At 35.4% G+C, this 14284-nt stretch overlaps 1 protein-coding gene across 8 annotated transcripts in view; it reads right to left on the reverse strand.

Moving 5' to 3' along the window:
• Positions 1 to 4486: 4486 nt before the first annotated feature.
• ATOSA (atos homolog A) overlaps positions 4487 to 14284 on the reverse strand; it is a 67858-nt gene continuing 58060 nt past the window's right edge. For 5 of the 8 annotated variants that reach the window (XM_057722294.1, XM_057722295.1, XM_057722293.1 and 2 more), the window contains 4 exons: positions 13710 to 13868; positions 8596 to 8664; positions 6129 to 6328; positions 4487 to 5081 (listed from right to left, as the gene is read on the reverse strand). In XM_057722294.1, the coding sequence (XP_057578277.1) occupies positions 4928 to 5081; positions 6129 to 6328; positions 8596 to 8664; positions 13710 to 13868 (582 nt within the window). In that variant the 3' untranslated portion in view covers positions 4487 to 4927. Of the gene's footprint in view, positions 5082 to 6128; positions 7227 to 8595; positions 8665 to 13709; positions 13869 to 14284 lie in introns of those variants that run through there. The other 3 variants (XM_057722297.1, XM_057722299.1, XM_057722298.1) reach the window with 3 other exon arrangements.

Genomic DNA, 14284 nt, shown 5'->3' on the forward strand with positions numbered 1-14284 from the left:
ACCACTCTCTTATTCTCTCCTACTGCTCTGGTCATCCTTTTTAATCTCCTTTGTTGAGTCTTTACCTGCCTCTTAAAGAGAGGATTTTTAACAATTCTGTCCTTGGATCCCCTTCTCTTCTAGTTTTACACTTTCTGAGAAATCAATTCCATCCTCATAGCCTCAACTGCCATTTATATATTCTAGATCAGTGCTGTCCAAGAATATTTCCATCTGTGATGATGGAAATATTCTGTATCTGTGCTAGCCAATACAGTAGCCACTAGCTGTATATGAATGAGCATTTGAAATGTGACTAGCACAACTGAGGAAGTGAATTTTCAATTTTATTTAATTTGGTTAAATTAGCTATAAGGATTTGAATCACTGAGAAACCCTAGTGACAGATTCTCATTGTCTGGGGCAAAGTCAAATTGAGGTTTAACTAAAGCTCCCCCTGGCGATTCTGAAGCATACATGCACCAAAGATTTTTCAGGCTTCGAACTAGGTAAGTATACAAAAGTTTTAAAAAGATCAGGGGTCTTTTTGAGGTTTAGGTGCGTTAGCTCAAGAGTTTGCGGGATTGAGTAAAGGAGATGAGATGTCACACCCCATCCATTCCTCAAATAGCTGAGCGAGGAAGTCCACCTGCTTCATTGCTGATATTGTAGTAAATATCAAGAACAGAATACTTTTTTTAAAGTGAAGTATAGTTGATTTACAATGTTGTATTAGTTTCAGGTGTAGAGAAAAGTGATTCATATATATGTATGTATATATGTTCATATATACATGTTCATTCATATAAATATATATATTTTTTCAGATTCTTTCCCATTATAGGTTATTACAAGATATTGAATATAGTTCCCTGTGCCATACAGTAGGTCCTTGTTGTTTATTTAATATATAGTGGTGTGTATCTGTTAATCCCAAACTCCTAATTTATCCCTATTCGCCTTCCCCTTTGGTAACCATAAGTTTGTTTCCTAAGTCTGTAAGTCTTTCTGTTTTGTAAATAAGTTCATTTGTATCATTTTTTTAGATTCCACATATAAATGATATTATATGATATTTGTCTTTCTAAGAACAAAATAAGAGGGAGAGAGACTGGAAGATCAACTCAAGGAAACCAAGTGAGATACAGAGTGCCAAAAACCCTGAGTATAATGGTGACGTCTGTGAGCAAAACTCAGGGAACTTTACCTGAATAAGTAGGTCAGATGTAAAAAGAAAAGTTCTAACAACTTGAGTGTTGGAAGTGGAAATTAGAAAGTGGAGGATGCCACTTCTCTAGGGACTTAGTGAGATAGAAGACCTTTATACGAACTGGAGAGGTTGGAATAGGAAATTTTTTTTTCATGATTTATGATTGTTTAACCTCTTTCATCTAAATTACATTCCAACTGAGACTATTATCTCGAACTTCTGTCAAATATGGAGTAGGAAATTTTTGGATGAATTAAAAAACAATGAACAGTGGTGTCTGGAAGAGACGTTTAAAACTTAAAACATTTAAATTTCATAAAATATTTGCCACAATGTGTTTCTAAAACTTTCCACAACTGTATTTGCATGCCTCCTGACAGTATACTAAGTTGAAGGGCCTCTGAGTTGCTTTGGAACTTTCTTTCCTAAAGTCATTTTTTGTTTTTCGATCAAAATCTTTTCCCCCTAATGATTAATAGGCATTGCCTTATTATATATCTCATTACACAGCAAATTAACTTTTTGCCAAGAATATTGATGAAAAGTATATTTTAATTTCAGGCCACAATTAGTAATAGGAAAAAAAATGAAAAAAGGGGCAAAATGACAGTGTAGTAGAGTGAAAAAGACATAAACTTTAAATTAGATTTGAATCCTGGCTCTTCAGCTTACTGACCATGTGACCTTGGGCAAGTACTTCAAGCCTCCTTTTTCTTTCAGTGTAGACTATATCCATACTCTCTCTGAATTGTGGCTTTAAGTATTAAATAAGATATAAATTGCTTACAATGCCTGGCACACAGTAGGTATAGATATGTTCCCTGCCTCTTCCCCCAGTGTTCAAGTTTAAGACATACATCTCTCACAGATAATCCATAATGGAGTAGAATGAGCTGATTCCAGTGTCACACAGAGACAGTCTTAGGGACTGAGAGTGAATGCCTACCATGATGAAAAGCCTACTTCCCATCTAGACTGATCCTGTGTTCCCTGTTCTAGTAGGCCATGTGAAGTGTCATATACCAAAATTTTAAGAGCCAGCACCTCTGTAAAGTGATAGCTAGAAGGGTGGATGGAGGGAAGGACTTTCACATTTACTTTATATAACTATGTAGTGTAAAAAAAAAGTATAGTAAACATGTATTACATAAATGAAAAAAATTAAAAAACAAATCACTGCTTCACTCACAAACTGATTAGGGAAGAGTGGGGATCCCAAGGATGAAGTTTTTGAAGGGGAAATTCCTTCCTTTCTTTAACCCTCTGGGAATGAGAGAGGCCTGGTGGGATAAAATGACAGGAGGAGGGACCCTCCTATTGGGTGCCTTCCAGCCAGTCCCCATTGTTGTCACTTATTATTTTCATTCTCTTCCGATAAGGAAATCTCCAAAGACTTTCCAGTGGTTTACTTGTGCCCTGGAGTTCCTTTTATCACTCATTTTGTTAGTCTGCAAAACTGTCAAGTGAGCCTGCAGTAAGTGAGGAGATCTCTATTATCAACCACAGGTAGCAGTGTTGGTTGTCTTTACCTGCATGCCAGCTCTCAATGGAGTCACATAAGCTGTGAGTACAAAGGAGTCACATAGGAAGTGTGGTAAAGTCTCAGCCTATGACAAAAGAAGGGTAGAAAAAGAACCATTATGATATAGTGCCAGGGCAAGTGAAAGAAGACAGGTGGGGGGTGACCAGAACTCACTGGGAAAAAGAAAATGGACAAAAAAGGCCCAAAGAAGTAGATGGACAAAATGTCAGCACTTGTTTCCCTTGCACACACTTGCTAGGAAGAGCACAAGATGCATCCAGCTGCTTCAGTCATTTTCTTGTTTTCTTTAAAATGTTCAGAAACGTGGGAAACCAGGCACTAGAAAAAATTCTAGAAAGATTGCAGATTAAGAACAGATCTTATAAATTTGTGCCACTGAAAACATTTTTTTTAGTTTTATGGAGTATAAATAGCCTTTTCTCTTTAAGCTGGTATTTCAAAAGGAATTTATAAGAGGCCTCTTGCTGACCACCCCACAGCCTGCAGCCACACTCTCATAGCCAGTCCAGATTCTCTTGTATAGTCTATCCATTAACTGAGTGCCAAAATAAAGACCTTCCCATCTCCCAAATTCCAGACTGCTCACTTAGTTCTAAACTCCCAGGTCTCCTGGGTCTGGCCTACTTGAACGGTACGTATTTTCTAACCTGCATTCACAGCTTTGTCTGAGCATTCCCAGTATTTGTGCCTTGTCATCTGATCTTCTGTTGCTCACTGTCCCTGTACAAAGATCTAAAACCACTTGGCTTTCTAAGGGTGATGGATGGAAGACTTTTTTTTTTTTTTAATGGGCTGCATTGGGTCTTTTGTTGCTGTGTGCGGGCTTTCTCTAGTTGCAGCGAGTGGGGGCTACTCTGTTGTGGTGTGTGCGCTTCTCATTGCAGTGGCTTCTCTTGTTGAGGAGCATGGGCTGTAGGGCACACAGGCTTCAGTAGTTGTGGCACGTGGCTCTAGAGCTCAGGTTCAGTAGTCGCGGTGCATGGGCTTAGTTGCTCTGTGGCATGTGGGATCTTGCTGGACCAGGGATCGAATCTGTGACTCCTGCATTGGCAGGCAGATTCTTAACCACTACGCCACCAGGGATGTCCCTGGATGGAAGACTTTTGATGTACTCAATCAAGTTCCCTTACTCAGTGGTTTTCCCCGTTGCCAAATGCCCTCCATGTGACCCTGAATGAAAAAGTGATAAATTGGTACAAGGCTCAAGACATCTTCTCCCTCTTCTTATCAGCTGTAAAGCTAGAATAGAGATTGTCTGATGGGTACCAGAAATTCACTCAATTGCATAAATGTCTCATCTAAAAATAAAAGCCAAATACACGTTTCTTTGTTTCTTGCATATATTTACAATATAAATACTAATTTGTTTTCAAAGTACATATTCTTTTAACAATTTGCAAAAGTTATCTAGAATGGGACAGCAATTTAATGTAAAGCCTCTGTAGTAGTGATTAAGGAAAAAATAGAACTGTTTTGGGGATAAGGGGTTCTAGAAGGAATATGAATGGGCATGATGATCTGAACTTGCAAAGGGAATGTGAAGCAGCTTAGTCTGCATTGCACTGCCAATACAGCATGTTAAATAAAGGACTACTGTGTGAGACAGCAACCGGGATGGGGTGTTGTAAAAATTAAACCTGGGAGGTATAAAAAGTATACATGCTTGCATAGTGCATTAATCTTAAAGAAGCTCAACATTTCATTCTCATTTTCAATAACTTAAATGTATAGTACTTAAAACACATCACACAAAATTAAAAGACTTGTGCATATATTTCAGATTTCAACATTAATGTCAAAAATACATAGTATGATTTTACATAGGATTTGTGCTACATTAGAACACTAGAGACAAACATCATTTGAGTATTAAGGAAAACATTAAATATTAAATAACTAAGAAATAAAACATGTAAACACTAATCTAACCGTGTGTGTGTGGGGGGGGGGGGTGGTTTGCTATTGCAACATGTCCAATGAAGTGGTTTCAACAGTACAAAAAGGATTAGGACGTGAGTGTTTCCAGTCTACTTGGAATATGTGGATCTCATTCCAGGAATCCTTTAATAAAAACTGGTCCAGGATAACAGAAGAGGATCCACTCTCCTGCTTGTTAATTTGGTACACTCCCTTCTATGCTAATTTTTACTTTCAAACTTGGATACTGAGCAAATATGTTAAATTGTCACTCCTTATCAACATCTTGGTGAAAACTGAGGGTTTGTTGGTGATTCAGTGTAAGATTTGAGTTCATATGCAGCACCGCTATCAACTTCCATTGACTTTCTAGAGAACAGGAGCCGTACATCTCTATGGAGGTAGATCTTTCCAGATTTAGAACTCTGGAACCTAAACAAAGAAACAACAAAAAGATGCCTCATTTCAGGGAATTAGTGTTTAAAGCAAACAAACCCGAGTAATTAAATTTTGAAAGCAGGAAGAATTAGTCTTGCTACAATACTAACAGTACTTCTTTAACAAGATATTTAAAGTCTTATATTGCCAAAGCAGTGCTGCTATTTAAGTGCCTCTCCCTCACTACTCCCTAAACATCCCATACTCCCTTTCCTCTCACTGATCCTAAGAACTACACTAGAATTTCAGGGCTAAAAACTGTACCCTATGATGCTGAAAGCATCGACCTCAAGAGTTAAGCAAATGTTTTCTCACAACCTAGAGCTATGAGCTGGGCAGTAAAAGAGGAAACCATATTTCTGATGGAATCACCAGAATATGAGCTGTATGAGAACAGAGATTTTGTCACTGCTTTTTCCCTAGAGTCTAGAAGCATGCCTGACATCAATATTTGCTGAATGAATAAATGAATAAATGAAGGTTAAGAACATCCCCGTCCAATTCAGCAGCCCCAAGCCACATGCGGCTACTGAGCACTTGAAATGTGGCTAGTACAAACTGAGTACAGCAAAAGAATGTAAATATCTCACAGATAATTTTTATATAGATTACATATTCACAGTATAACATTTACTATGTTAAGTTAAATAAAATATATTAACCCTCTGCTTCTTATTACCTTTTTGAATGTGACTACTAGAAAATACAGAACTATATACGTGGCTCATATTACAATTCTGTTGGACAACACTGGTGTAGAAAACTGTGTTTCACTGCCCCCAGATATATTAGCATTGTTTTCCTATAAAATATTTGACATTACACAGCTATAAATGAAAACTCCCCTAATTCAACAAGTAATAATGACTGTGAACAGATATGCCATGTGTTTTCTGCAAACTGGTATATCATAAAGAGCGTCCAAGTTAAACAAATTCCAAGGGGTATTTGTCTAGTTAGAGTGACAGTTTTTTAAAATAAACTAAAAATTTTAGAGTTTTATTCTAAAGTAACATATTTCATATTCATTTGAAACATTACCTCAGATGTATGAGGTAGCGTAATAACCGTTCTTCTGTATGTCGGATGTTCTCTTTATTAACACTTCTCTTCATTTCTTGTTTAACAGGTACCGAAAAAGTTCTTTGTCGTAGGAATGTCTGATGATTGGCTGGCATATCTCGTAAGTCATATATCACAACAAACATCTTCACCACAGTCTTATTAGGATTAAATAAGGTCTGAAGAAACAATATAGAAATTATTCTTTAAAAACAGTGATTTGTTGATTTGACTCAAAATGATTGTGCCAATAATAAAATAGGCCTTTTAATAATAAATTAATCCCAGTGGATATAATTCAGTTTGGGGGAATAAAGTTAATAAAATTTCAGAAGTTTATGAAATGATATTCAATATTTTTTAATGGTTCAATTTAATTTTTTATTTACAGAAGTAAAAGATCCTGTAATAAATCAAAATCTTTAGTCACAAATCACATATTAATACACAATACATAACCTTTACTCTTGTTCATATTTTAAGAAGTGGTTCCGTTAGATTATGCAAAATACACTTTCACTGAATTAAAACATTCCAGTTCAACTATTTCAAACATTAGCTTTATTAAAATGCACCAACTGAAAGATGCTCAAAATAGAATTTTAGTTTTCCTCACATTTTAATAGTGAATAAATATAATTTTTTAAAAATAAAAAATAAAAGCTTGGTAAAACTAGACTGTCTTAGGTACATATAGTTATTATAAAATTTAAAATACATTCTCAAAAAAGGGGCCTCTTCTTGTTTGGAAACTTTTCCAAGCTTAGAAAATAAAGTTCATTACTATTAGCTACAAAGTAGGCTAAGTAATAACTCATGTTCTCACAGTTGGATTCATTTCAAAAACTGCAGAGACGCTAGACTTGTTTTTCATCATCATCAGTATCATAATAGACCAAAATTAAATTCAATTGCTACTTGGCCATTAATAACTGAAGGAATATTATTTTTTAAAGTACTAATTTTTAAACAAAATCCCAAGCTGCTGATTTGACTTTAACCAAATTACCAACACATCAATAGGTAACTTGGTGCCCATGCTTTCAGAAGCTCATCCGTGGCACTGGACATCACTCACTGAATCAAAATGAGAAATATATCAATATTACGATCCAATTTGTGAAATCTAGTGAGTCTTAAGATTACGGCTAATACATTTAACAACCACAACAACTAGTAAGCCATGTTTATACATGATTAAACTTACATAAGGAATGAAAGACATACCCAAATTTCAGATTTACTATAGCCAGTAGAGTTGGCAGTCTTCAAACAAGGGGTAAATGTGCTGCCTCTGGGTTTAATGCCTCATTATTATGACAACTGATAGCTAGCTTTCCAGTGACCCACACTTTCACAAGAGCTACACAGCCAGAGGCAAGAGATCAGAAGATGATCACTCTTTTAGTTCAAGAAATCCATTCAACATAAAAATCTTACTTTAAAATGCAGTGATTTTTCCTCAGTAAAATATATATATTTGTACCTATTGCAATATATACATGCATATATATCGTCTAGTTTGATGTTTTATTCCTGTGTGATATGCAATAAACAAATGTACAGACTCTGCTGTACTGGAAGAATGGTAATGAGTAAAACTGGTCTGTGGAAGCACTGATCACACTGAAGTCAAAGGTCATAAAGAGGCTTGCTGAATTAGACCAGATCCTTAGTGTGAGGAACTCAGCAACCTTTTTTTTTTAAATTTCAACTTTATTGAGGTACAGTTGACAAATATCAGCTAGACTCTTTCCAAGAGTTGCAAGAGCCAACAGTGTAATAGACTTTTGAGCTTACAGGGTTATCCTGGGTCTGATCTGGAGATGAACTTAATCACTAACTGGCCTTGATATAAAATTACTCTTCTGAGAATCCTAGATCAAGGATGATGCAGGATTATTGCTCTGGGCTAGAAGAGTTCTGCTAAGCCAAAACTAGAGCAACACCTAGACCAAAAGGAAAGATGCATTCTTTGCTTTGACATCTGTCAGACTGCATTTCTGCTTTGTATAACCATCTCATTAAATCAATTTTAGAAATTATTACAGTAGGGACAATATAATCTTGCTTCCCAAGTTTCCCTGCCAAAGCAATACTAATATTTGGGGTCTCCTTTTGCAAAGGTCAATCTCAATCTGGCTTATTATATTAAATAGAAGGTACTGATAATCTAAATTCTAATTATATTGAAAATAGCTCTATTTAAATTAACTGTCATATACTATTTTGCTAAAGCATTCACCTTGATTAGCTTATTAATGCTTTCCTTTTATGGAGGTCCCCAAATGGTCATTCCTGAGGCAGAGCAGGGAAACTCCAAACAAAGCTGCAGCCCCACTGTTACTTACCAAAGTTGTTGCAGCAGCAGTAGCAGGAGAAAGGGCTAAGTTCTATATGTATGTGAGAGAATGATTATTGCAATTGTAGGCTATAAAACACATACCACTTGTATTGTTCCTGAAGGAGGTACTCGATAACCCCTTTTACCAAGGGACTCTAGAGTAATCACACCCTTGAAATAAAAGAAGACAAATTGAGTACAAACTGATGCACATATACACACAAAAGATTAAAATAAGAATAATAAATCAAGTAATTACTAACATTTCAGAATTGTATCTGTATGGAAAAAATTCACATTGAATTAATAGAGATACAATCTATGAATATGAAATAGTGAGGATGAAATAGTGAGGATCCCACCCATAAGGAAATAATTTACTATTCTTCCTGGAGATGCTGCAACAAACAATATATAACATCAATGACCATAATGCCTTAAGTTAATGTTAAGATATAAGACAGAGAAGTGAGAAGTTCCTTAACTAAAAAGGAAATAAAGGAAGATGACAGGATTATTCTTTTGTATCATGTTGGAGGAGGGAAATGAAGAAGCAAAACAATTTATTGCTCTTTGGACATATAAAAAGTCAGGAAAGAGGAATGATTCTAAGTCTTGCTAAAAAAATGAAGTCAGTTCTTCAGTCAGAAAGTTGAGTTGTTATAGACGTATACGGACTTCTGACTAGAGATGGACCCGCATCGTCAGCATCGCCTGGGAACTTGTTAGAAACGCAGAATTTCTGGATTCTCCCCAGACCTACCAAATCAAATCTGCATTTTAACAAGATTCTCCAGGTGATATCATGTGTACATTAAAGTTTGAGAGGTACTGCCGTATTATATAAAATAGTTTTCTGAGAAAGATGCTGCAATCACTGCACAAGTCCAAACAATGGCAAGCAGTATTAATTAAAACACGGGAAGCTAAGATTGAATGTGTGAAAGTTTCTAGATAACCAGGATGACCAAATGACTACAGGTGGTGATTGTGATACTTAATTCTTAGGTAGATTTAAGAACAAATGCTGATTCATTTAACTGGGTGAATAGTTTTCTTTTGAGCAGTTAAGTAGAATAATTGCATGCTTTACAATTCATATCCCATCATTTTACATTGTACCTGCCAAAACATGTCAACCTTATGTAAAAGTAAATGTAAAACAGGACTATCCTATCAGGCAACATCTCTGTTGGGTTTGAGAGACAGACGAGGGGTGGGGGTGGGGGTAAAAAGGAGTGGACAAAAGTAAAAGGGAAAGCCAGACTCTAATAGGTGAATACCTAATCTCCAAGTGAACGAACTTGACAATCAGAATATTAAATTAATACATTAATAATGAGAAATGTTCACGGAAATGGGCACTGAAAAGACATGTGGTAACAAATCTGATTTATAACACGGTCATTTAAAGCATGAAAACAGCATATCAACAAACTGCACCCCTAATCAAAACAGTAATGAAGCTTTAATAATTTTTCTCTTACAATCTTCTCTACATGAAAAAAATGCCATGGTATATGAGGGTGAGTCAAAAATTGTCGGCACTCTGGCTGCATTAAAACTTCTGGTGGCTGCACTGTCTTATCAGCGCTTTCTGTTCAAGGCTACTGTCTCCCCAGTCACTGCTGTGCACGTGTGAACGTGTTACATCAGTTCACCTGTAACTGTGGTGCAAGCAAAAATGAATGCCCCACTGTGATTTTCATGAAAGAAGAACAGCATAATAATTCACTTTTTGTGGTCTGAGGGTGTACCTTGTGGTGTTATTTATCGAAGACTTTGTGCACAATATGGAGAAAGTGTTCTGTCGCGAAGAGTGTGTATGAATGGATAGAGAAGTTGTTCAAGGAAGGTCACACAAGTGTTAGCCACCAAGAAGGAGCCGGACACCTGTCCATGGCTGATGAAGAAGTGAAGACAGCGTTGCATTCATGGCTCGCAGCTCAGCCTAAAACATTTTTTAATGAGGGAATACGAAAGCTTGTTGACAGATGGACAAAGTGTATTGAAAAGCAAGATTATGTTGACAAATGATATATTTGTCTTTTCTAAAAGTTAATTAAAGTAAATTCTACAGCCAGAGTGCGGATAATTTTTGACTCCCCCTCGTATAATGCTCCTCTTCTTCCTAGTTTCAGAAAGAAAAAGCAAAACATATCTAAATAATAGCTACCTTTCTAATCACATTGCTCCAGGCAATACATTACTGTTTTTCCTTGACATCCTCCACTAAATATATATAAGAAAACTGGTGAGGAAAAATCTACTACCAAGCCCACATTTATTTCCTTTGTACAATTCTAATTATTTTTAGAACATAATAAAAGTAACTAAATCAATTTATAAAGAAAGAATATAGATATTTTTAAAACCTCAAAGTTTAAGGCAATACTTTACAACAGTAATTTCTAAGCAATGTAAGACTAGTATTGGCAATTGCAAGTTAGAAATTTTAAAAAGAGATTGGGAAAGTATTTAGAATATTATTTGTTTTATTATTAAATTTATTATTATTTTAACAATTTCATTATTTTAATTGGTTGGCATATTAATATTTCCACCTAGAAAGTTACTATATTTAACATAAAGAAGAAAAACACATTTTCTTCTGGCATTTTAGGATGGAACAGAAAGATTAAGATAAACTAAATTTGGTCAAAATCTTATACTAAAACTCCTTCTCAAGTGATTGTGGAATAGAGCATAGGCAAAGCTAAGTAAAACTGAAAGATGTATATCTTAATGTGGTTAATTACAAATAGAAGAAAATATATAAAATATATAGTGTTGTTAATATGATCATAGCAAGTCATACCATGAATTTGCCGTGGACAAATCTGCTTTACACCCTCCTGCCTGGTTCAACCATGCAATAGTTTCTAAACAGTGAAATGCTGTTATATTACATAACACTTGGAGAACATTTTAACCAGTGACACTGGATTGGAGAGAGATATTTATATGGCTTTGAGCTAATCTTAAAGGAATTATTTAATGAAAAGCCCTGTACTACCTCTACAGCACACACAATTCTCTGTGCTAAAATTTTACCTCTGTAAGTCATTTGTATAATTTGTTATGAGAGGTGTCAAGGTTATTATTAGAGTAACAAATAGGGGTTTGGTGTCTCAGCTCTGCTGGTCTAACATACGTACATTATCAAAACATTATCAGTCCTTTGAAAAACAGACTAAACTACCAAAAATATAAATAAGATTCCCTAACTATTAATTTATAGTAGGAAAGATCTGTGGTCTAAGGTTTAGACTGGGTCATCTGCAAAGGGAACCCATTCCTAATAAGTAAAAAAAATTACATACTGGAAAAATTTATTAAAGAATATTATCAGAGAAAAGTAAGTAAGAGATTCTTAAAAGATAGAATAACAACCTGATTTAAACTCTTTTTAATATTTATTCAAAATCTGTGATCATTTGTGTGTACTTTCTGGAGACAGAGTGATAAAATCCTTTATCTCTTAATCCTTCACTTTTTAGATGTCAACCAAGGTCAAGGATGAATATTGTTTTGCTTTTTTAAAGCATAGTTCAAATTACCTCTTGCTCATGAATTTCACTCAAAGATATTTTTTTTGAGCTGACTTTCAGCCAATTCACTCTTTTATCTTGTTTCTAACTCATCCTTATGGTCATCAAGGACTCTGTACACTAATGAATGACCTTAGACCTTATCTTTCCATTCTCTATTACTATGTGCCAATAGAATATGTGAAACTAATGAGACTTCTTGACATCCCAATAAAGCAAAATGGGCATCTTTATAGCTATATTATAATACTGTAAGCATTGCAGTATGATACACATTTTTTCTGATATTGAGCTTACCTCAATGATACTTTCCATTTTATTATCTAAAATTATTTTTTCAAAATTATACTGGAAAGTAGGTACATCTTTTTATGGTAAATAAATAACAAGTGGTATATGTGATAACTGGGCAGGTTTGTGAAGAATTGGGCCTCTGTTTTTATAACAACCATTGTTATACATCTTTACGATTATGACCCACAAGTGTAATTATTTTTGAAAAAAGAAAACTTTGAATAAATGATTAGACACCACTGTGCTTTTTCAAAGTATGAAACACCAATCAAACTCCTGACTAAAATTTTCACCCTTAGAATTGAGTAAGGCTTAACCAACTTCCTTGAACAAACTAGGCCAATAATGAGTAGGCTACATTCAGGTCCCTAAAAAAGTATAACTTTCTTTCCTCTGTTGTTTCTCAATTATGTAGAATTCCCTTTTCATAGTTTTTATTAATAACAAAAGACACTGTTGCTACTGTCCTTGAGAACCTAGAAGGTGGGGGACAGGGATATTAGAAAGGAAGCAACTGGGTCAGGTGATAAGCTGGGAAATTCAAGTAGCAAGACCAGAGCTGTATATTTCTATGCCTATTGCAATCTGTATTTCTCAAAGTAAGACCTAAGATAAAAGCCCAGATCTCCATATTTTATACCATTAATGTAAACTTCTTATAGAGTTGCACTGCTAGCCACTAAATTTTCTTTTGGAAAAGGGCATATAGTAATCACACATCAGGACTTGGTATCACTTTTGCAGTTGAGGGTTTATTTTATCCTCATATCCACTGGAATAAAAAATGGGAAAGATAAAATTATAGGATCTTAAGGCTCCTAAGATGATACTCTTATTCCCCTTAGCTATTTTACTCTCCACTAAAACACTGACATGGAGTCAGAAATAGCTAGTATTCTAAAGAACTCTAGGATTGGAAAAAGAATGATCCAAAGATCAACCAAACAGGAGAAAGGGAGTGAAAGGGCCTCACAGAAGCCGTAGGTCACTTAAACTCTGTGGAGATGAGGATCATAGTGAAGGCAACACTGGTGGGACTAGAGTGCACAGTAAGCACTTGAGAATTTGTGTGAACTCAGCAAGATATGGAATTACAGTGTCACTAATCAAAATTTTATCTTTTTCAAATTACACAGAAACAAGTAAATTTTCAGCACCATACTCAAATGTGACAGGATATCTGACACTAGAGCTTGCTCAGGAAGAAGTTGTGAGGTGATATTTTGGCATATCTGTCTCTATTCGGCCTTCAATCCCCTCTCAGGAAATGCTTTATATTTTCAAGCATAGCACCAAAGCACCTTAAATTTAAAGGCATTTGTCATTAAGATAGTTGATTTTAGCAGAAGAAGACAAGTAAAAAATACTTGCCATATAAGGAGAGGGAGCATTATCATCGGAAACACTGTAGAATGACACTTCAACTGGAAGAGTCAAATGAGTGGGGCAGAAAACACCACTTGCCCCTACCTCGGCAGTAAAGCCATCAACAATGCCAAGAGGATCTAAACGATAGTTCAAGACAGATTCCTGGAAGACAAAATAAAACAATTTTTAAGAAATAAAATTTAAAAGTTAACACATTCATTCTTTCTTTCTATTTAAAAAAAACACGTTACTATGCTTTCTGGCACTAGAAAAGTGGTCGCTGCCATTGCCATGCCCTCATTTCAAATGTTCATCTGACCTGAAATCAACCCCCTCCCACATCAATCTGCTACCATCCTATAAAGTTTGGCCTCCTTACTATTCCAACCCGCACTGAACTACCTTTGAACTTCACCATTATTTAGACGTATTTGTTTAATGAGTTATTCTTATTTCTGTAAAGAAAAATATGCTCTACCAGAGCAGACAGAATATAAGGAATTTTCTTATTTCTCACAGAGTATATGCCCAGTGTTAGCCACAGAGAAGCACTTGAAAACTTGTTAACAGGTCATACA

This window comes from Hippopotamus amphibius, chromosome 2 (genome assembly GCF_030028045.1).
Source record: "Hippopotamus amphibius kiboko isolate mHipAmp2 chromosome 2, mHipAmp2.hap2, whole genome shotgun sequence".
Classification (NCBI taxonomy): Eukaryota; Metazoa; Chordata; class Mammalia; order Artiodactyla; family Hippopotamidae; genus Hippopotamus; species Hippopotamus amphibius.